Source organism: Zootoca vivipara, chromosome 2 (assembly GCF_963506605.1).
Source record: "Zootoca vivipara chromosome 2, rZooViv1.1, whole genome shotgun sequence".
NCBI classification, from domain to species: domain Eukaryota; kingdom Metazoa; phylum Chordata; class Lepidosauria; order Squamata; family Lacertidae; genus Zootoca; species Zootoca vivipara.
In genome coordinates this window covers 49,384,953-49,408,418 of record NC_083277.1, presented here as the reverse complement: position 1 = coordinate 49,408,418, position 23,466 = coordinate 49,384,953, and the positions used below count along the sequence as shown (strand labels likewise).

The window sequence follows — 23,466 nt, the reverse complement described above, 5'->3', positions numbered from 1 at the left end:
GTGACATAGCATCCTATAAACTCCCCTCCTGCCTTGTTAAGGGGGGACTTCTGATTGTAAGATGAGAATCGTTTCTGTCATGATTTCTCTAGATGCTTGCAACATCTGTATTGTTCGACCTTAGAAATCTTTACAGATGCTATAGCAACTTAAGATCGATAGCTTGAGTATTCATTGCTTTTTAAAAATTGTATTCCAATGTGCGGTTGCTGCTCTATATTCTGTGCTTTAGGCCTGGAAAGTACAACCTGCATGATAAGATACCGAAGGGCAAAATGCGTTAAAAAAGAAAAGAAATTATTTACAGTAAACTCACCAGGGAGGAAAGTATTTCTGGACAGAAGTTCTGTGCCTTCTTCCTACATGTGGTCAATTGACTTCTCTTACTATTATAATCTTTTTTTAAAAAACCAACTTGTTCTGTTTGTTTGCTTAAATAGCTATTCATTCATTCATTCATTTAGGTGGGTTTTCAAACAGCTTTATGACAAAGGACTGGTATACCGAGGAGTTAAAGTCATGCCTTTTTCAACAGCATGCAACACACCCCTTTCAAACTTCGAGTCTCACCAGAATTATAAGGTATGTAGGCTTGTTATGTTATTGTATTTCTTTTTTTAACTGCCAACCTGATCTAAAGTTGAATAAATATTTTAGATTCCTGTGCGGTGCTACTGTTACCACTGGACCAAGTGGCATAAGTCCATCTGCCACCCTACATATGTCCAGGATGCCAGAGGCCAGAGGCCTCCTAATGATTGTTAGTAGCAGCAGGCTATAGTGTGCTAGAAAGCATTGCTACAAATACCCGAAGCGGTATCCTGTAGCTGCTCTGATGCCCCCCGTGGCTCTGCAGCCTACCAGGTAGCATCTGAGTGGCTCAGCTCATTGCCATTCTTTTTGCACTCTGAGGAAGTTACAGAGTTAAAGCAAAGCAGTGGCAGGTAGCTTTAGGCTTCCATAAACACCCTGGCCTGGCCAAGCTGGCTGCCATGCCAACTATGCCTGAAATTGTGGTGGTGGTAAGGCTGGGCAGCAAGTGCAGGTATGAGAGTGAAGGGATAGATAACAACAAGAAGCATAGCTGCCAAGTTTTCCCTTTTCTCACGAGGAAGCCTATTCAGAATAAGGGAATTTCCCTTAAAAAAAGGGAGAACTTGGCAGCTATGACAAGAAGGCAGGCAAGGGTGCATATGTATGCAAAGGTTGGGGCAGCTACAACACCAAGGTTGGTGAGAGCAGCACCAGGGTTGGGAAGAGCTGCACAAGACAGTTTGCTTGGTGCTCCCTTAAATGTGGCACTGCCTGTGCTGCTCTGTCTCATATTTTTGGGTGGGTAGGCAAGTATGGGCCTAGGATCTGTTTAGCCTACAGTAATGTGCTCTGTGTGGGTTAAGGGAGCGGGTGGTGCTGTGGTCTAAACAACTGAGCCTCTTAGGTGGTTCAAATCTGGGAGAGGGGGTGAGCTCCCGTTGCTCTGTCCTAGCCAAGCTAGCCGTTCAAAAGCACGCCAGTTCAAGTAGGTAGATAGGTACTGCTGCGGCGGGAAGGTAAATGGCATTTCCATGCACTCTGGCTTCCATCACGGTCCTCTGTGTACTAGTAGTGGTTTAGTCATGTTGGCCACACAACCCAGAAAGCTGTCTGTGGACAAACACCAGCTTCCTTGGCCTGAAAAGCAAGATGAACGCCACACTCCATAGTCACTTTTGACTGAACTTAACCTTCCAGGGGTCCTTTACCTTTTTACCTTGTATTTGGGCTAATTTTGGTGACCGCTTGTACAGAACATTATAGCATCTTGCTCCAGTTGCATACTGGGCTCTTGCGAATTGTCCATTTGATCTGTACAGTCTTCAATAGATTCTTGTAGTACGTTGAGCATGATGTGGATTTTGTGCTATATTTCTGTGGCCTGAGGATGTGGAAACACTTTCCTCCAGGTGTCACTGACACCTGAGTTGGTGGATGGTGACCTTAAAGAGAGACTCTTTGGTAGTGGTATCCCTTCTGGAACATTTCCCAGACTTGTTTGCTGTCAACTGTATCATTTTCCAGCAAAGTCTTGTTTATTCTCACCGTTCTTTAAAGTTTTTTTTTAGTTTTGAGTGCGATCTTTTTAATCTGCCAGTTTATTGTTTGCTATAATGTTGGATTTTCATAGTAAGCCACTCTAAGAACTATTTGTTGACAAGTAGTATAAAAAATATCAACTTGAGCTGCTGCTTCTAACCCATATATTTTTTAACCTGCTTAGGGATCTGATAACTTTTTATTTTGCCAGCTTTTAGGGAATTAATGTTATTGGCACCATGTTTGTATGTGTGTGGAGTTGGAATTTTGAAGCTGCTGCTGTTTATATTTTGAATAGTTGCTTTTTTTTCTAAACGGCTGATTATTTTTAAATGTTAGCACCTACCTCCAAAATGTGATGTTTTTAGGATTTTGTAATGCTGTAACAAATCCTGAACCTGAAGGATAGTGTAGACTAAACAAAGTAAATCTGCAAAATGGTATTAATTTCTCTTCCAAATGTGAGCTTCTGAGTAAACATAGGAATTGAGAGTTCTCTGTTATACTCTACTGAATAAAATGTGTTATACTATCACTGGTTTTCCTGCAAAGTGTTCTGGAGTGTTTCAGTTTTTTGGAGTGTACACTGTCAGCTAACTTTTAAGAGAACAAAAAATAACCTTAGTGGTTCTTTTCTTTAAAAAGTCCCCCCCCCATTCTGTATGTGAATTCAAGAATTACAAAAACAAGTTATTTAACAACAAAAAAGAGTGATGTTCTTAAGCTTCCTGGGGTCCTCTGAAATGCGTATTAAACTGAACACAAAGTGCACAAATGGCTCTTCCCTTGTTCTAACACAAAGCTTGTATTCCTGAGAAGTAAGCTTATTTTAGAAGGCAGTGGAGAAAGAAAAATAGATCACCAATATTCTGCAGCTGAATATTGCATCCTGCAAATATTCATCCTGCAAGATGCCAATAAATGTTCAGTGAAAATTGCTCAACTATATTTAGTATTTGTTGAAACTGTGAAGGTGGCTGGCAGCATACAACATTGCTCAGAGACTGAACAGAATTGCTAGCAGTTATATAATAACCACGGGAAAAGCATGCTTGTGTCTTGGCTGCTGAGTGAGCTTCATGTTCACTGAGTGAACTCCCTCTGGAGTAATCCTTAGTTCTAACATAAATAGCGGCAAACACTAATGGAATTACCAGAGTTTACTCAGGGTGTGAAGAAGGAACCAGGGAGAGCTGGCAGTGCAAAAATTAATATTTTGCAAGGTCTTCTGATGCTGTACCTTTGAAGATGGCTATCCAGACTGTCAAAAGTGCTAGAAGAAATGGGAGGCAGGGGTGGAAGCTTCTCTAGCTTAACAGTTTTTAATCTGGGACTCAAACAAATCATTGACCCTCACTTTATCCTAACTCTTACCTGAGTCATGTGAGCCTGAACACTGTATAACTTGGCAAACAACTGAACAACGGAAATGAAAATGCTATAACAAACCAAGAGGGCATGGGGGCAGAGGGAGGCAGATGGGGATAGAATGTGCTGTTTTATTGTAATCATGTGAATACCCTAATAGATTATAGGTAAAAATACAGTACAGTGATCTTGGATTCAAGTCAACCCTAAACTCAAGACATGTAGAATTTGAAGCAGCTCCATACAGTTAACAAAAATAGTTGTTTAATTTGAAGCTACAAATTAGCTCCATGCCTATCTGGAGTGTACCTCTGCTGTACAATAGCCATATTGTTTGTATCTAGCTATATTGCTTGTTTTGGTTAACCTACCAGTAGGTAATGATGTTTTGCTTCCGATCTCCATTTAAATAGCTAATTACATAAAAATCTGAATAGGTTGTGTTTTTTTAAACGGGGCTATTTATTAACAATCTAGTAGCCTATGGAAAAGATTGTTTTAAGAAAGATACTTGTTGCTATAGCCTTTGATAAATGAGTCATGCTCTGTAATAAGTATTAAGAATATTGTTAGCCATAAAAGTTTGCTTTCATTATTTGCTCCTTTGTGCATATAAAGCTAAACGTTTTCCACGTTGCTTCTAACTTTTCTAATCCTGTATTTGAGGATGTCCAAGATCCTTCAGTCATTGTTACCTTTCCATTGGAAGAAGATGAAGGCATCTCTCTAGTTGCTTGGACGACAACCCCTTGGACTCTGCCGAGCAACCTGGCCCTCTGTGTCAACCCAGACTTGCAATATGTGAAGGTGGAAGGCAAGTGCAAAATATGCTATGCCGTACAATTAGTGCATTCTTTGAGTGGTTTCATGTGTATGCTTACTTGCAAGTATGTCCCAGTTGGTTCAGTGGGGCTTGATCCCAGGTGAGCATGCATAGGATTGTAGTCATGGTTTTGCAAACGACAACTTTTGTAACCAATCCATACAACATGTCTCTCCATTCTGTCCACTTGCATGTACTGCTGTATTCTAGAACAGCATGTACCTTGAGTTGACTTGCCTGGCAGCAGCAAGAGTTGTTTCCTTTAGTCAAATACGCAAGTGGCTTACTGCAAAGCTGATGTAACTTTTCACTTTCGTTCTGTCATCTTCATCAAAACAAAAAACCTGAAAGTAACTTCATGCTGTTGTCATAATAAATCTCAGGAAGGCAGCATAATGGGGAGAGTACAATGGTTACATAAAGTACTTCACTCCAAACTCCTGTAGCTTTTGTTTAATTTGTTATGATTTATCTAATTGGTTTGCCCTCTGATTTACCTACCCATGATGATTCAAGCTGCCTTCTAATGCTAAAAGGATAATTGGAAAATTTCCTTGTAAGGGAATCTCTGGTGCGTCTTCTGCTGAGTTCTGTGCTGCAGGCTAGGCCAATCCTCTTCCAATAAAGAGATCATTTCCAGTCACAGCTAACCATGGGGAGCAACAAGAATTGTGCAGCTTCTTTTCAAGCATGGGTTTCTCTTGGCCCACAAAATAAGCAAAAAAATATATGCCTGAGATGAACTCTGCACAATCAACAGCCATTATCTAACTTGGTACATCAGTTTACCTTGGGACTGAACCCTGTAATCTGTTTTCAGTGCCCAGGTTGTTCCCTGGAAAGCATGGATTAAGAATATGTTAGATGCTCTTGAGGAGATACAGAGTGTATTCCCCTCACCAGGGATGGGGAACCTCTGGCCCCATGGGGCTAATTAGGCCTGATACTGGTTTCAGTTCGCCCCACCAGGCTGTTTTCCCCAAACTGTGCCCATTGCCCCATACCTGACTTTGCTGATGCCAGGTGGAAGTGTGCCTGCCAAGAATCTAGAGCCTAAAGTTGCATGTACGTATGCATATCATGCAGAGCTGTATTGATTCCATCGCAGAGTTGCAAATGAAACATCCAGAGCTATCTCCTCAGCTCAGATGAAACAGTTTCTGAAATTAGTATCTCCCACTCTTTGTTGCTCATCACTTACGTCCTCTGCAGATTTGGTCTCAGTAGTAAATTGGGCCTGGCCCAATCACTCCCTAGAAATGTTGACTTGATGGTTCTCGAGTTCTAAAGCAATATTCTGAACAAAGCCATAATGGCCGAAAGATTTTCTTCCTTCCAAATTAGCACACATCCATTCTTCATTACTGCTACACTGCTTTGCTCAAGGCTTTTTGAAAGCCGTTGCAAGATTTTCTCAGTCTTGCGGCTCATTCAGATGTCTTAATCAGTGATCCACAAAGATGGGAGGAGTTTTATCTGTATGAAATATGGGGCTCATACCTTCTCCCTACAACTCTAGCAATTGTTTCATTAAAAAAAAGTGTTTCACAAAGTTTGTTTAAACATATAGCAATACTAAAAATATTTGATACAAAAGGAAAAGAAATGTTAGAAAAATACACAAACCAGCCTTGTAAATAAGCCCATAAAAGTTGCTAGTGTACATATTTTCAGGAGGACCTAAGAGTGCCACCCTCCTACAGCAGCTAACTGTATTTCTATATTAGGTGTAGAGGATGGGTTTTTACTCCTCCTTACAGCCTGCTTGGTTTCTCTGCTGCACACAGAGGAGGGATGGAACACTGCTGTGGTCTTCTGCCAGCCTCCTCCTTGCCTGCCTGCAATCCCTTGTTGCTCTAGTTACCAGGTGAATGCTGAAATACAAGGCTGATACAAATCTATATAACAAATTGCAAGATAGCAGTTGAAGGCATATTTTTCCCCAACTACATAAGGTCGTTAGAATCTTCCACTTAATTTTTTACCATTAAAATAATTCTAATTTTATTATTTCACATATCTTACCTGTCCCTCACGGAGCTAAGGCATTCATGGTTCTTCAACATTTTATCTTTGCAAGAGCTGCACAAGGAAGGTTCGGCTAAGAGTTTGAAATAGCTAAATCCTCAACTTCAGTTTGTAAATCAACAAGAATTATGTAAACATATTCATATTTTTGCAACAATTAATACTTGTATTCAGAGAAAAAAGGTTGCCTCTTATAAATCTGTATTTTGCCTTCCACACAACTCCCAGTTGTTTTAGGATAACTTTCTTGGGCACTCATAGCCAAAGTGTCCATCACGAAAAGTGCTTGGTAGCTTTCCTTCTCTCTATTGCAAAGGTCATTCATACACTTAATGATATTAACTTCTTTGTCCAAAGAAATATAACCCCCTAGGTGCCCTAATTGTAATATTTATGCATACTTCTGCTTTGCAACACAGCATGCATCCTGTTTTGGGGGAACCAGTAATAGAAGTGTGTCATAGAGAGATCTGGGGAGGAATTTTGCCGCTTCAACCTTTTCCCAGAATCTCTGGGTCTTGCTGTTGCCCAAGCATCAGAATCTGAGAAATATATTCAGTTCAGGGCCGTCTTTACCCGGGGGTGAAAGCGGTGGGGGGCACCCTGGCGCCAAATTCTGGGGGGTGCCAGATGGCTGGCAGACTTGCAGTTTCCCTCCCAAGCCTCTGTGAGGAATGTTCTCCCACAGCGGCATGGGAGAGAATTGTGCGCCTGCCAACCAGATGGCTGGCAGTGCGCAGCTCCCCCCCCCGCACTATAGGACAACCTCGTCTAATACATAAAAAAATATGGTAATTTGGGGGCACTGGGTGGATCTTTGCACCCCTGCAGCGCAAATGGTATAGGCCAGTGTTTCTCAACCTTTTTTGGGCAAAGGCACACTTGTTTCATGAAAAAAATCACGAGGCACACCACCATTAGAAAATGTTAAAAAAATTAACTCTGTGCCTATATTGACTATATATAAAGTAATTCTCCCACGGCACACCAGGCAACATCTCGCGGCACACTAGTGTGCCGCGGAACAGTGGTTGAGAAACACTGGTATAGGCGGCCCTAATTCAGTTATCGTTAGTTTGCTGTATGTTGGTTTTTGGAAGCAGAATTCCCATCCTCACAGTTGAACCTTTTTAGATTTTGGAAACTGAATATGGCCTTTGTATCCACAGAGCATCTTCGTCCTGGAAAAGCTTGCTCCTCTTATTAATCTTGTATTGTGAAAGTAGGCAATGCTTGCTGTCTATGAGGCAATGGATACAGAGGATGCTGCAAGACCAACAACCAGCTTGGGTTGTTGTCATGTTCAAAACTTTAGGCATGCCCTTCACATCAGAGTTTGGTGGCAGAGCTGGAGCATTGAGAGAAGCTTGGGGCAAGAACAGGGGGGCTTCAGGCAGATCAGAACTCAGTTTGGTTTGAAGGGAAGGGTCACGTCTTATTGGCTTGTGCTGTGCCGACAAATGTGCTTTAATACTTTCAATCATTTGTCTCATTTAAATAATTGAAAACTCTTTGAGAGAGCTGTGCTGGTGCGCTATATAAACTGACTGACCAGCTCACCTCACTGAAGGTTCTGCTTTTGAATGAACCACCAAGAAATGGGCCCTGGGTAGGGAGAGCTGGACTGTTGGTTTCAGATTCTAGCTGTACTGAATCTGAAAGTACAGATTTGGATTTTGGAAGTGATTTTTTTTTAAGTGTGTAATAGCATATGTCTTTATTTGGTATTTTAATTAGCAGAAATGAGCCTGGCATCTTTGTACTAATATTGTTTTTCATATATCTTTCTGTAAGAGTTCAGCAATTGAATATTAACATCCGTGGATTTCCCCCCAGATAAAAATACAGGGAAGATTTTCATTTTGATGGAAGCTCGACTGGCATCCCTGTACAAATCTGAAAGTGAATATGCAATTCTTGACAGGCAAGTAGATAAATTAGTACATACATTCTAAATTCCACATTCTATAAATAATTGCCTTGCAAGGTAAGAGAATAGAATAATTGTTGTTTTTTCTTAGTCTGATGCCAAAATATATGAAATTGCTTGTATGTATGGCAGTCTCTCAAAAGAGCTGGTATCGGCCACTGAAGATTGTATTGGATTTGAAGTTTCATCTGTAGTAAGCGGTGACTTTATTTTTATGCAGCTTTTTATTGATAATGTTAGAGTGTGAACTTGGTTTTGAAAAGTAGGGTTGCCCAAGTCTCAATCTGACTCAAACAATAGCATTCTGGATCTCCTTTATGGTCTTATTGGCATAATTGTTTTAAAATCAAGGCTCTTAAAGTGCCATCCACAAAACCATTGAAGTCACTGGCAAAGCTCCCATTTGTTTTAAAGAACTAGGATTGCACAATTTTGTGTCTGCCCCAGTTCAGTTAAGGCCATCAAATATAAAAAACCACACATCAAATGACCAACGATGATAGAATTTTGTTAAGAATTGCAACTGTCACAAACTCTGAAGAATACTTTCCTAAGAGTGTTCTTTTGTCATTCACTGCATTTCCTTGCTGCAATTTTCTCAAGCATCTACAAAGTGAAGCTGATTTCATTTTCCAGATAGAAAAACAAAGTCTTACCTGAAATGAATAGAACAGCAGAGCTTTATCACAGAATCATAGAGTTGGAAGGGATCCTGAGGGTCATCTAGTCCAACCCCCTTCCAGCCAGTTTATAGGAGGTTGAGGAATGCTTTGTCGGAGTGTAAACCACCACCACCCACGCAAAACTATGTACATTTGCAGCTTCTAGTCCATGAAAGCTTATACCACAATAAATTTGTTGGTTGTTAAGGTACCACAAAGCTTAGTTGTATTTGCTGCAACACAGAGACGTGGCTGTCTCTCTTTTAAAAAGTGTAGATGGGCCAAGTATTCCTATTCATCAGGTCCATTGGCTGAAGAGGCTTAGCTTCCAGTGCCTTGCTGCTGATGGAGAAAGGTTTAGCTAGCAAGGTGGGCACTTCACTGTGGCCCCTGTGGAAAACGCAGTAGGCTTAGCACTTCTGCCAGTAGAGTTCCTGTGAGCAGTAGCTCTGAAAAGGGCATTTGAGGATTGGATCCAAGGCCCATTCCTTTGAGGAGGCCTGTGAAGTGGGACCTCAGTTCTCACCAGCACAGAGCAGTTCCCAGCCACTGAAGCCAATGGGAAATTTTGAAGAAGAGATGTAGGAGGAAACGTCCAACATCCCTGTCTTCTGCTGCGTTGCCACAAACTGGTAGGACTTAGGAAGTGGTAGTAGATCTGCCACTTTGCACCCTCTAGGTCCCCTAGGCTTGATCAGTTAGTGTCTTTCTTGAAGTTCCAATAAGTTTTTATATCATTGTAACTTGCTGAAGGAGATTCTGTTGCCTGTTGCTTTGGTATTTATGCAGCACTTCCATGCAGTTTTATTTTTATGTATATTTTAATGTCTTATTATGTTGCATATGGCTCTTATGGCAGAAAAGCTGTTTATAAATATTGTACATAAACAAAACTTCTTAACTACTGCTAATTTTTTTTTGGGGGGGAAATGTGTTTCAGGTTTCCTGGTGTTACCCTTAAAGGGAAGAAATATAAACCTCTTTTCAAGTATTTTATCAAGGTGAGCAGTATGTGTCATTATTATTATTATTATTATTATTATTATTATTATTATTAATCTCCTACCTTTTTCCTGGGACTCAAGCTTACACAAATTAAAAGAACACAGATAAAATAAAGAAAATAGAAACATAAAATATAATAGTTAAAAAGTAATTAAATTCTAATAAAATTAAAACAATATAAAAACAAATCCTTTCAAATTTGATGTTTGAACTCCATAATTTTCTCAAATTGTGTTAGTATTGTTCAGGATTATAAAAAGTAATGGAAAAATAAACCCTTTTGATCCATGAAGAATCAATTTATGCAGATACGTTTGGGGAGGGAATGTGGGATCTTATGACCCAGTCTCTTAATTAATGAGACTCAAATTTACTGTGTTTTGCAACAGAACAGTGTTGTACTGGGAGTATCAGTCTTTGCCCAGGACTTCCCCTGATGGGACTCATTAGTTGAATCCCATCCAATAACTCTCGGCTTCATTAAGATACGAAGGTTGTAATCCTATACACATTTGCTTGGAAACAAGTTCCATTCAACTCTGCATAATTTACTTTTGAGTAGATATGTATAGGCTTGCAGTGTAAAATACATTTAGTGTTGCTTTATGTGCTTTGCTTCCCTTTGTGGAACAATAGAGGGCTGCGTCCAATTAATAATTGGAGCAGATCTATTGAAATCTGTGAGCAGTGACTAACTTAAGTTTATTGATTTCAGTGGAGCTACTCAGTTCAGAACAATCCATAGTGCACCATGACCGTCACCTTGACAGCTTTAGGACCTTTTTAATCATCCTGAGTCCTTACCACATTTTCCTCATGAATATTCCCATGCCTTGTTTGAGATGAAGGATCAGGGAAATTGTGGGTGTATCATATGCAAGTGTATGCATGCCACCTTTGCATGCCGGTTCTGTGTGCTGTGTCATGTGTGCATGCAAAGACCCACATTCCACCCTGACTAGAAAATGGCTATTTTTGATCTGAGTTGCATAACTGTCAAGTTCTCCCTTTTTTAAAGGGAAATTCCCTGATGCTGAATAGGCTTCCTCGCGAGAAAAGGGAAAACTTGACAGCTATGCTGAGCTGTCCCTCAGTTCTGGAGGGTGTCTCATAGAATAATAGAGTTGGAAGGTACCCTGAGGATCATCTAGTCCAAACCCATGGAATGCAAGAATATGCAGCTGTCCCTTATGGGGATCGAACCTGCAACCTTGGCATTGTCAGCGCCACACTCTAATCAACTGAGCTATCCAGAAAGTTTTTGTTTGGTATTCATGCTGCTGATTTTTCTCTATGTCAGTTTATGTAACTCATGTTTGTAGCAGTAGTTTTAATGAACAAATTCATATGTAACCATTACTAGAATGCTTGAACAATGTTTCTGGCTTGTCATATTTTCCATGCCAATGTTTTGTACATTTTTTTTAAAAAAAACCTCTTATCTCTTTTGTGCTAGTGCAAAGAAAATGGTGCTTTTACTATAGTGACTGACAACTATGTGAAGGAAGAAGAAGGTACTGGGGTTGTACATCAAGCTCCTTACTTTGGCGCTGTAAGTTTAAAGTCACTTATGTGCTTTTATGTCAAACATAAAATCTTGTCTTAACTCTTTTAATTGAGAAATTCAGATTCTTTTTTGATCCAGTAACTTGTCAGGAGCGCGCTACACACATATTTTAATGACAACGAGTACATTCTTGCTACCTACCAATTTCCATTTGCTCCTGACACAATACAGAAACAGCATCATAATTTGTATTGGAATTCTTTTGTGCAGTACATCTTTTTTGAAAAGAAGATAGCCTAATAGTAAGCATGTGTCCACTATATTTCAAAAATTAACTCTCAAGGGGACTGCTACCTTAGTTCAGCCATGGATTTTCTTAGCATATTGTCTGAATCTGGGCTCATGATTTAGCTCTCTTCAAACTTTTATAGCACACACAGACACGCAGCTTACTCATAGTTACTCCAAACTACTTTGACCAAGGTTTGTTTTATGGTTTATAGATTGCATTTTGTTTGGGAGAGTTAAACCACAAGCCTGGGCTTGGACAGTGTGTTAATCCAAACCATGGCTTAACTCAGCACAGCAGCAGAACAATAGCTGGGGCAGAACAAAGTGGCTGCATGTTCTTCTCTGCAAATCTGGATGGTACTGATCCATGGTTTGACGTAGTGCAATGTGCAAACCATGAGGGAGCATTCTATAAGCATTAAAAGGGGAAGAGAACATGCAAACCTGAGACTCATTCAATGCTAATTCACAGAATGCTGAACCCACGGTTTGCTCTCAACAGATGTCAACAAAAAGACACGTGTTGAAGCTCTCTAGAGTATCTGAGAACTTGAGATATTATTATTATTATTATTATTATTATTTGCAATTTCTCCAAGAATGGCAAAATGGTCAGGCAGTTTGATGTGATCATGGGCCCAGTGTGTGGGAAGCTGCCTCCTACCAAGTGAAATCATCTAGCTCTGTATTTTCTACAGTGCCTTGTAGTGGCTTTCCAGGGTTTCTGATGGAAGTCTTTCTTCCAGGCCTACCTGGAAATGCCTAGGATTGAACCTGGTACGGTCAAACCTCAGTTCCTGAACGGCTCCATTTTGGAACGTTTCTGCCCCTGAGTGCAAAACACCTAGAAGTAAATGCTCCGGTTTTCGAATGTTTTTTGGAAGTCGAACTTTTTTCGGAAGCTGAAAATCTGACATGGCTTCCGCTTGAGTGCAGGAAGCTCCTGCAACTAATTGGAAGCAGCGTCTTGGTTGTTGAATTTTTCGGAAGCCGAATGGGCTTCTGGAATGGATTACGTTCGACAACCGAGGTTTGACTGTACCTTCTGTGAGCAATCACATGCTGTACCATTGATCTACAACCCTGCCCTAGTCACCATTACCCCACACACCCAGTCCAAAACTTGGGAAACTGCAAATTAAGGTGACTAAATCTTGCAAGTCTTGGGACTGGCTCATATCATGTAAAATCTCTTTGATTACTCATTATTTCATTTGCAACTATATCTGCATTTGATTGAAAAGTGTTTGTCTCCTGACGTAGTGTGCCGAAATGTGGTGCTTCTTTCTGTGGTGTTTGATCATTTACACATGTGGGTAACCGGTTGATGCTGCAACCATGAAGTGAAAAACATGCGTGAATGAACTCATCATCAATGTGACAAGATACTTTATAACGCAAGAAGCAAAGTATTTCACAGTGTGAAGAAACAACTTATCAGGTTCCTGTTGAAGTTGGGGTATCTAGGCCAGCGTTTCTCAACCGCTGTTCCGCGGCACAGTAGTGTGCCGCGAGACGGGGGCTGGTGTGCCGCGGCGTGCGGCGACGAGAAGGGCGATTTGCTGCCTTGTCATGTGCCTGGCGGCTGCCATTACATAATACTGACCCACAAGAAAGGAAGCCGGAAAGGGAGGGCGCGCTCCGACGTTCGCACTCGCTTCCAGTCTAGTCCCGCGAGTGGCGAGCGCAGCACAGCGCTCCTTGGCCGGCCAGGCTAGAGCGCGAGAAGGCGGAGAGCAGGCCCGTTCCTCCCTGCGCACCCCAACCGCCGCCAGAGTTGGAAGGGACCATGCAGTAAGCGAGGCGGGCAGGAGAGGCGGCCCGGGATCAGGCCGAGCGGGCGCGGAGCGGAGGCGGCGTTGGCCATGGCCCTCCGGCGGCGGTTGGGGTGCGCAGGGAGGAACGGGCCTTCGCTGCGCCCGAAAAGTGGTGCCTCTGAGGGGAGGGAGGGAGGGAGGTCTGGCGGGGGAAGAGAAACACCCGGGACGCGCCTCTTTCCTCTCAAGGGGAGGGGTCTCCTGTGAGCCCCGCGTGGCACCCTCGTTCCCTCTTGGGTCGCGGAGTCGGGGCTCCTGCAAAGCTCCCCTCGACCCGAGGGCTTTTCATTCTGCCTTTTAGCAGCGCTGTAAGTGGCCCTGAGGCCTTTGGGCCTAATGCCGGAGTCTCCTTCCCCCCATTTCCCCCCTAACGCCTGAGAATGTTTGTACTGTGTGGCAAGGGAAAAAAAATTAAAAAGAGCCACCCAGGCTTTAAGTCAACAAAGGGCATTGACAAATGGCCTATATATAAAGAGAATTACTTTATATATAGTCAATATAGGCACAGAGTTAAATTTTTTAACTTTTTTAATGGTGGTGTGCCTCGTGATTTTTTTCATGGAACAAGTGTGCCGTGGCCCAAAAAAGGTTGAGAAACACTGATCTAGGCAATCCAGCAGAATTTTGAAATTCAGAATGCTGCCTTAAAAATCAAAAGACACACATTTGAATATTTAACTTTGTTTTTCTCACATAGGATGACTACAGAGTCTGTATGGATTTTAATATCATTCGAAAAGATTCAGTACCAGTTTGTCCTGTTGATGCCTCGGGGTGTTTCACAGCAGAAGCGACAGACTTTGCTGGACAATATGTGAAGGTTGGTTGTGAAGGAAGGAAGCTAGAAAAAACTCAGTGTCAAACAGTATTCAGAGACTGAAGAGATGTGTGGGCTTTGTTTCCTACTGCTGCTTTTTGCCATAAATGTTGTCAGTGGTATTGTTTGTGAAAATGGTGAAAAATCCAGATGAATCATTTCCACTCCAGCACTTCTTCATTCAGACCTTTGCTCTCACTTCTGTCTAAACAAGCTATAATCAGAAGCCTGGGTCTGTTCTTGGCTTACCACTCATGCTCTGTCAGGGGGAAGAAACAATGAGCCCAGTTTCAAACATCATAGCAAGTCAGTTTCTAGCTTGTTTCCTGGCAGCACAGCAGGAGTGTGAGAGGAGCAAAGTCAGCACTGTATTAGCTGCTCTTTCACATTAAACCATAATTTTATCTTTAACTATGGTTTTAAAAAACGTAAAGGACCCCTGACAGTTAAGTCCAGTTGCGGCCGACTCTGTGGTTGCGACGCTCATCTTGCTTTACTGGCCGAGGAAACCTACGTTTGTCCACAGACAGTTTTTCTGGGTCATGTGGCCAGCATGACTAAGCCACTTTTGGCAAATCAGAGCAGCGTATGGAAACACCATTTACCTTTCTGACACAGCAGTACCTATTTATCTACTTGCACTTTGACGTGCTTTCAAACTGTTAGGTTGGCAGGAGCTGGGACCAAGCAACGGGAGCTCACCCCGTTGCTGGGATTTGAACCGCCGACCTTCCAACCAGCAAGCCCTAGGCTCAGTGGTTTAGACCACAATGCCACCCGCGTCCCAACTATGGTTTAATATTACATAAAAACCAGCTCAGCATCTCCGCTAAATGTTAGATACATTATTAATCTCATGCTACATTGGAACTGGCTGTTAGCTTGTAACTTCTCTCTTTTTCTTTCCTGAAGCAACCACCCACCTGGATAAATTCTTTGTATGGGTTATCATTATTCTAAAATAATATTTTGCTTTACTCAGGATGCAGATAAGAACATCATCAGATTCCTAAAAGAACAAGGAAGACTGGTCCATACCAGCTCTTATAAGCACAGCTATCCTTTTTGTTGGAGGTACGGAGAAGAATTAACATACTATTTAAAGGAAGCATTTTGACTGGTAACTTATTTGTGAAAATTATGCCCTGTTTAGATTGTCTTTTATTTGCTAGACACTAAGACTAATCTATGCAGTTAAATCAGTTGTATTCAAAGCTCTCTTCGTATCTGTAAGTAGATCTCACCTCTGGCACAGTGTGTGTATAATTTCTCACAACTATCAGTGAAAGACTAACTATATGTCAAATTGGGCAGAGGCCGCTTTTTAGAATGGAAGCTGCCTTTGCCTACTTTCCCCTGAGTCACCCATGCCCACTGCAGTCTCCCTCTTTTACAGACCAGACGTTTGGCGAGGGTTCCACTCAGTGGGGAGGACGGAGGCAGGTACATACCTGCCAAGTTGCTGTCAGAGAAATAAGGGACCGGGCGGAAATAGCAGACTGGAAGTAGCGCTGCCGCCATTTTGGAACTGAACGGAGCATGCTCAGAAGTGACTTTTGATGCTGCTTTGCCCAGTTCCAAAATGGCCACCGCGCCAGAAGTCACACTGCCGCCATTTTGGAACTGGGCAGAGCAGCATCAAAAGTCGCTTCTGAGCATGCTCCACCCAGTTCCAAAATGGCCGCCGCGCCAGACTAAACCGGGAAAAAAATAATCCGTTTTTTCAGCTAGGAACAGCTGGAAAAACGGGGATTTCCCGGGGAAAACGGGAGACTTGGCAGCTATGGGCAGGTATTTCATTTTCCTCTTGTGCTTTTTTAATTGCACTGTATTGGATGCAACCCATAGTTACACCATTTATTCACTAATAACTGCAGAAGGTTCTCGTTTCAGTTGCCTGGCCACAGTTGTTCATGCCCTTATAATCTTGTGGCTGGACTGTCGTAATGTGCTCTATGTAGGTGCACTCTTGAAGATGGTTCAGAATATGAGTGTCTACAGGGCCAGGGGAGAAACAGTTGCCTTCGCTGAGTGAGCAAAAAATCCTGTTTCCTAGCTTTCATTTTGTTAAAAAAAAATGTTCTATAGCACTTATAGAACCTTAAATATGAGAAACTAGCTTCCTCCCCTCAGTATTTTACCTTCTCTCGCCCCTGCAAGAAAAAGATTCTGCAAATGCCCATGGTTCAGAAAGTGCATGCAATGCAAAAGTCAGCTGCAAAAGTTACCGTAAATAGTGTGTGTGCCAGTTTGTTCTCCCATTGCAGCAATTCTGCGAGAGCTACACTGGCTGCTGTTATAACTGGACTTTCGTCAATATTTCCAATGTTGGTATAGGTTTCAGAAAAATAAAAGTTCTGGCTCAGAGGAATTTAGCAGTGGGTGTATAAATATAAGCTGTGTTATATAGTTCAAACCAATTAAATCTCATGTATCAATTTATTTTGCCCTTTGAAATTGCAAAAAGAGTATGAAAATTCTTCCTGTGAAGTTATATACCTTTTAAAGCTAGTTTGAATTCATATTCAAGTGTAATCTGTCTATATTCTCTAAGACCTTTAAAAAGAAGAATTAATCAATCTTGTTGAATCTCCCTTATTCCCAAAATTCTATAATTGGCTAAGCCTGGGAGACATTTTTCATAGCAAAAGACTAGCTTTGTGTGTGTGCAGTCCTTTAAACTTCTAAACTTTTAGGGAGAGCTGTAGAAAGTGAAATAATTGCCCCAAACTGGTTTGGCATAGTAGTATTGTATCAATCACTTTTGCTCAGTTTTAATTCTGTTTTCCAGAATTAAATTTCCTGAACAGAGTGATATTTGTTAATAGCAAAATGTTTTGAGAGATAATGACAGTTGGTACATTGGGATCTGGCCCATATGTAATGCTTGCTTCCTGCAAACTATGGTTTGAATATTGGAAACATGCCTCTGGAGTGTATGTATATGCTCTTCCTTTTCCCTTCCATATCTAGCACACATTTTTCCTTTGTCAGCCCTAGCTGCAGTTTAGTATTTGTTCTACACTGCTAAAAACAAGGCTCTCTCTTAATCAGGCTATGCAATTCTTCATGCCCTGGTTTCAAATCCTGGTTATTATGGAACTCTGCTTAGCATTTGCAGGGAGCCAGTATTATGCCTGTACAAAGCAAGGGATAAATGATGAAACTAAGCTTCTTTACATATATAGCTTTGGTACTTTTGTTCTGTTTAGGATTTCAATATGCTGACAAGAGAGATTGCCAGCCTTCTTGAAAATAATTATCTTTAGATTACATAGAATTACATGTTTGGATTGAAAGGAGGCAGATAATATTTTCGCTTTTGTTGTATGGGGTTTCAAAAGCAAGTTGTCTCTCCTCTTCATTCAGTTTAGTATGCACTATACATTGAATTTAAATTCTTTCTTTGTGTTGAGAAATGCACTTTAGCTTTTCAGCAGCTTATGTCTGGACAGATTAGCAAATAGCCCATGGCATCTTAAAGTATTGCAGAGTCTGAATGCAGGCACAGTCCCTGTGTTGTCTTTAATATAAGAAGTTAATAGTGAAAACTGAGTTTAGGAACAGGAAGCTGCTTTATACCGGGTCGGAGAATTTCTTCATCTAGCCCAGTATTGTTTACAGCAGGCCTAGGCAAACTTGGTCCTCCAGATGTTTTGAGAATACAAGTCCCATCATCCCTGACCACTGGTCCTGTTAGCTAGGGATGATGGGAGTTGTAGTCCCAAAACATCTGGAGGGCCAGGTTTGCCTAGGAGGCCTGGTTTACAGGGACTGGCAGCAGCTCTGCAGGGTTTCAGGCAGGGTTCCTTTCCAAGGAACCCTGCCTGAAACCCTTTGCCAAGGATCCCAAAAGATCCCTAGTTCAATAACTAGGGATCTTTTGCACACAAAGCATGTTCTCTGCCACTGAGCTATGGCCCTTCTTCTTAAATGTATTATTGTATTAAACCTTTTAAATTTTATGTTTGTATGGGACAAAGGAAATCTTTCAGAAGCTTTAAGGAAGTGCATTTAAAGGAAGATGAATCTATACTTTCTATACTTTTGCAAGGTGTCCTCTATGATTCTCCTTGATGCATGATTCAGTAACTGTATTCTTAAGTTCCTTGCCAGGTGGGTTTTAAATAAAAGACTTCCCACTTCTTATGGACTAAATTGGAATCATCATGTATTCATGTACTCAGATAGCTTTCCTTTTCCCCTGGGTGATATATTGGAGTTCTATATTAGTTGCCATTTCAGTGAGACTCTGGAGGCAAGGGGCACAGTCACTCTGTGTGTGGAAATCAATGGGAATTTTGCTACTGAATTTTAGAGGGGTAACTTGTGAAGCTAGTGCAACAAGTATTGCAGCATAGCTAAAGAGTGTGCCTAATTTTCTTTTCATATCATTTATTTTAGGTCAGATACTCCTCTAATATACAAAGCTGTGCCAAGCTGGTTTGTCCGTGTGGAGCACATGGTGGAGAAGTTGCTGGAAAATAATGCCCAGTGCTACTGGTAATCTCCTCAGTTACCCTTTTACTTCATAGTTTCATTATTGTCTTGCAGCTTTTTCTCCCCCACTTCTATTTTAATAAGGAACTCTGTCGCTGTGTAGCTGGCATCCCCTACTCGAATTTAAGCTGGAAAAAGGTTTCTTGAGCTTAAGCCAGGCTTAAAGAAAGATTGCTGCAGTCGATCCCACTGAATTTAACCACAGTTTGTTTTTACCTATGGCTTAAGGTGATGTGTGAACTGATCCAGTAGCCAAGTACACTTGGACGGGAAGATTACTTTTAATTTCTCTGAGGACCATACTAGAAACTGCTGTTGCATCGAGTCCATTAGTATTGTTGCATGAAGCTGTTGATGTTCACATAGCTACTATCCATGCAGAATTCCTGTATCTTCTCTAATATTTGGTTGCCTGTTTTTCTAATGAGGTGTAGACGTTTGCCAGTAAAGTCTTGAGCTTTTCTGACACTTGCTTTGATTGAACAAGGAGTCTGAATTCCAACTATTGTGTCAGTAGATGGAGATCTCTTGCTCCAAATGCTGCTTCTTTCTTTTGATGTCTCTACCTATCGGCCAAGGGCATGTGTGTGCTGCCAGGTGAACTTGGCCTTTGGTCTTAGTCTTACTGGGCTTCAATTACAAGTCAATCTTTGGCAGCCCTTTTGTGTTGGAATAGTCTTTTCCACCTCTTCTACAACTCATGATGCAATGGAAATAAAGACGTGTACCATTTATCAAGGGTGACAGAAAGTAATGTATACAATTGGGCATTTTAACAAATAGATATTCTTGTAGTCTACAACTTACATAATGGGGTAAACATCTGTGAGTGTCAGAGCTCTCCTTTAAGATTTGGGAGCCTGATAAATATAGCATTTCAGGGGCAAATTGCTTTTTTGCTGTTATTGTTTCTTGGGAAAAGCTAAAAGAAAGAGTCTAAAATGTATGTGTTGGTTTCTCTACAATACTGTTAACATGAATAATGTTTTGTAGTCATATTCTTTTCATGGAAGCTAAATTTAAGTAGGGCCTTTATGTAAGTTTCCATAAATGCTTCCAGTGTGACTTTCTGGCTTGATGTAAGCAAATGCTTGGTTCACATTTTTATAAAGGCTCCATAGCAAGCAAGTGCAATCTTTGGTACTCAGTGCTGAGAGCTACTAATGACCTTACGGGAAAATAGTTGTAAGCTTGAAGTATTTGTCTTCTATGTTAATTGTTGTCTGCTGCAAGCTTTTACTGTCTTGAAAATATACACTGAAAATATGCAAATGACAGTGCATTATTCTGTGAAAGAAAATTATGTCTCTGTTGAAAAGGTGGCAATTGAGCTTTTAATTAACTGGCTTCTAGGGTTTCATTCTTACGGCAACCAACATTTCAATTTCCTTCCCCAAAATGGTGCACTCCAGATGTTATTGGACTCAAACTCTCCTTAGGAAATGCTCAGAGTCCAACAACATTGGGGAAGGCTGGTTTATAGTGCAGCCTTTTCATTTATTTTGGCTGTCTTTTGATTTCTGCTTATTCCTTTTAATACACATTTAAAGTCACAGAATAGGTGGTACAATGCTGATAGCCATACAAGCAATAGATTTGTGAGACGTGTACAAAGATTTAAGTTGCCTGCAGCTGGTTTTTTCCAAAAGAGCTTAATTAAATCCATGCATGTCGGAATGAAAGAGGAACCTATTCACCAGAAAGTTGTTGGTGTTTGTGAGGTTGGACAGAATTTTTAGCTGGGTTCTTTTGTCATCTTTGAAGGTGTCTTAGATTTTTGTCTGCTAGCCCTCAAGAGAGGAATGTCCAACGTAGGACAGTTTGGAATTTAGCTGTCATTATTAGTATGGTTAACGCATCTGTCTAATTGTTCGGATATCTTCATTATTCAAGCAGGTTAGTGATGCTAAACTCTCATCTTGATTTTGAATATCATAATTTTTAATATGAGCCCAAATAGCTAACAAAAAGAGCTTGGTGCTCAACATCTTTCCCCAGCAATCCTTGGCATTGTTTGGACAGTTTTGTTGATAGATTATTCCACCTTGCACACAGTATAAACAATGTTTTCTGGTATTGAGAGAGGACTAGATTCTGGTTTGATATTAGGCCCATTTCTTGCTATCAGGTTTTCAAAGCCCGTTTTAGTAGCCTGCTGAGCTGCTCTCTTTTGATGTTGAAGCTATATGATAAATTTGCATGTGTAGGTATCAGAGTACGGTGCTATGTTATATGTAAATGCTTTGGTTCAGTATTGGTACTTACTGAAAGTGTGCAAAAATGTCTGCAGATCTGTTTGATTTAGTGGCATGAAAAGGTCCAGTGATATTCTCTATTTTTCCCCAATGGGGTTGTAGAGGGATTTACAGAATTTTTAAACTAGGGATGATAAAAGAGGGAATGCCTTTATAGCATCCTTTGGAATTGGTATGATGCTTGTACTGCCTTTAGAATCCTTGCTGACTGCTAGGACTAGATTTCTCATAGGAATACTTTCTACTCCTTATAGGCACTGCTTCTGATGAACTAGATTAAATGTGGTTTGACTAATTTTATAACCTAATTGAATTTCTAATTTGTTTTTAATGAGAGAACTTAATACTAATGTATTTTGGAACTGGCATATTTTAAGAACCTAGCAACAGTTTATCTTAATTTTGACAAATGATCCTGCTGTATCTTCCAAGGAATGAATAAACAAAAGGAAGTGGTTGTAACTCATAATAAAACAGCATCGTGGTGCACTGTAAAACCTTTCTGGAGAAACCCTATTTTAAATGTGTCAATTTACTATCTAAAATCTGGAAGGTTTTGGAAGTGGGAGACATGTGGCAAATCAGAATACAGGACCAAAGATATCTGGTCACTTCACCTGTTTGTTTGTATCATGTGAAATGTCTAATACATCTACTGCAGGGATAGGGAACTCCAGATGTTGTTAGACTATAGCTCCCATCATCACTGACTGGGAGCGGCTGCCAAGACCATATAACACTGGTCTTGAAAGACCTACATTGGCTCCCAGTACGTTTCCGAGCACAAGTGTTGGTGCTGACCTTTAAAGCTCTAAAAGGCCTCTGCCCAGTATACCCAAAGGAGCATCTCCACCCCCATCGTTCAGCCTGGACACTGAGGTCCAGCGCTGAGGGCCTTCTGGTGGTTTCCTCACTGCAAGAAGTGAGGTTACAGGGAAACCCAGCCAGATGGGCAGGGTATAAATTATAAATTATTATTATTATTATATAACCAGACAGAGGGCCTTCTTGGTAGTGGCGCCCGCCCTGTGGAATGCCCTCCCATCAGATGTCAAGGAAATAAACAACTACCTGATTTTTAGAAGACATCTGAAGGCAGCCCTGGTTAGGGAAGTTTTTAACGTTTGAAGTTTTGCTCTGTTTTGAATGTTCCGTTGAAAGCCCAGAGTGGCTGGGGAAACCCAGCCAGAAGAGTGGGGTAGAAATAATAAATTGTTGTTGCTGTTGTTGTTATTTATATTTATTCACCATGCTGATTGGGGCTTATGGCAGTTGCAGTCTAACAACACCTGAAGGATTACAGGTTCCCTATCCTGGAGCAACTGCCATGAGCTCGATTGGTAATTAACTAGAAAATAAATAATAAAAATGGCTGCGTTCAGAAGTGCTCTGATCATCCCAAACTTGATCGTTGGGAATGAGCCACATGTGTGTGTATTCCCTCCTTCTTCTATATTCCTGGATTAATAGAACACTCTCTGGTTAATTTGGCAAACCAGTTTGGAAACTCATCAAAACTCGTTTTCACTTCCGGTCTACCGCCATTGCTGACCGGCAGGAGAAACTCGAGCTCCGAGATTCTCTGGCGCTGTGAGGGAGGTGGGAGCCGTGAGAGTGCCACGGACCCCCGAAAGAGCTCCAGATCGAGTGTTCTGGAGATGTGGGGACTCAGCTGCACCTTTTTCTGTCTCCTCCGCCCCCCAGTAAGCCCTATTAAGGGAGCCGAGAGCGGGCGGAGTGGAGACATGGTGCCTTGAATCAATCTGCTACCCTCGCAACGTGAAGCTCCAAGCCGGCAGCCTGTGGAACGGTGGATTTTTCCAGATTTAAAGGATTTGAAAACATTGGACACCATGAGAAAAGGAAAAGGATTTTAAAATTTCTAATTGAAAAGATTTGGACATGGGAGGAAATTAAAAGAGGAAGTCGATTTCCCCCATTGAGCGAATTGAGATGCAATTAATTTGCCCGAAGCCGGGAACTTGACAGTAAGTTTTTAATCACCAAAAATCGGACTTTAAACTTTCCCCCTAAGGCAGGGTAAAGGAGAGAAAGGTTGAATTTTGCAAAATCCCTGTAAGGGTCCTTTAATTTGGTCTGGGGAAAGTCCCCCTGGAAGCTGGAGTCGGGTCCCTGGAAGGATCAGCGAGCCGCCATTATGACATCACAATAGGATGGAATTTGTTTACCTCTTTGAGGCTGAAAACTGTCAACATTGAAGAAAGCGTAAAATATAAGGTTGGGAATAAGAAGTTTGACATGCTTTTTAAATAAATTGATATATGAGTTTTAAGATATGAAGAATAATTAAAAATGAGAGTTTGTAACCAGATTGGGCATAATTTCTGTTTCTGAAGATTGGAAATACGAACTGAGCCATTTCCTGCTGT

At 41.2% G+C, this 23,466-nt stretch overlaps 1 protein-coding gene across 2 annotated transcripts in view; it reads left to right on the top strand.

Annotated features, from left to right (window-relative positions):
- IARS1 (isoleucyl-tRNA synthetase 1) overlaps window positions 1–23,466 on the top strand; it is a 103,479-nt gene that overhangs the window by 28,085 nt on the left and 51,928 nt on the right. For both annotated transcript variants that reach the window (XM_060271486.1, XM_035106206.2), the window contains exons 7-14: window positions 465–582; window positions 4,108–4,255; window positions 8,129–8,216; window positions 9,825–9,885; window positions 11,346–11,441; window positions 14,202–14,324; window positions 15,304–15,395; window positions 18,726–18,824. In XM_060271486.1, coding sequence (XP_060127469.1) covers window positions 465–582; window positions 4,108–4,255; window positions 8,129–8,216; window positions 9,825–9,885; window positions 11,346–11,441; window positions 14,202–14,324; window positions 15,304–15,395; window positions 18,726–18,824 — 825 coding nt within the window. The remainder of the gene's footprint in view (window positions 1–464; window positions 583–4,107; window positions 4,256–8,128; window positions 8,217–9,824; window positions 9,886–11,345; window positions 11,442–14,201; window positions 14,325–15,303; window positions 15,396–18,725; window positions 18,825–23,466) is intronic.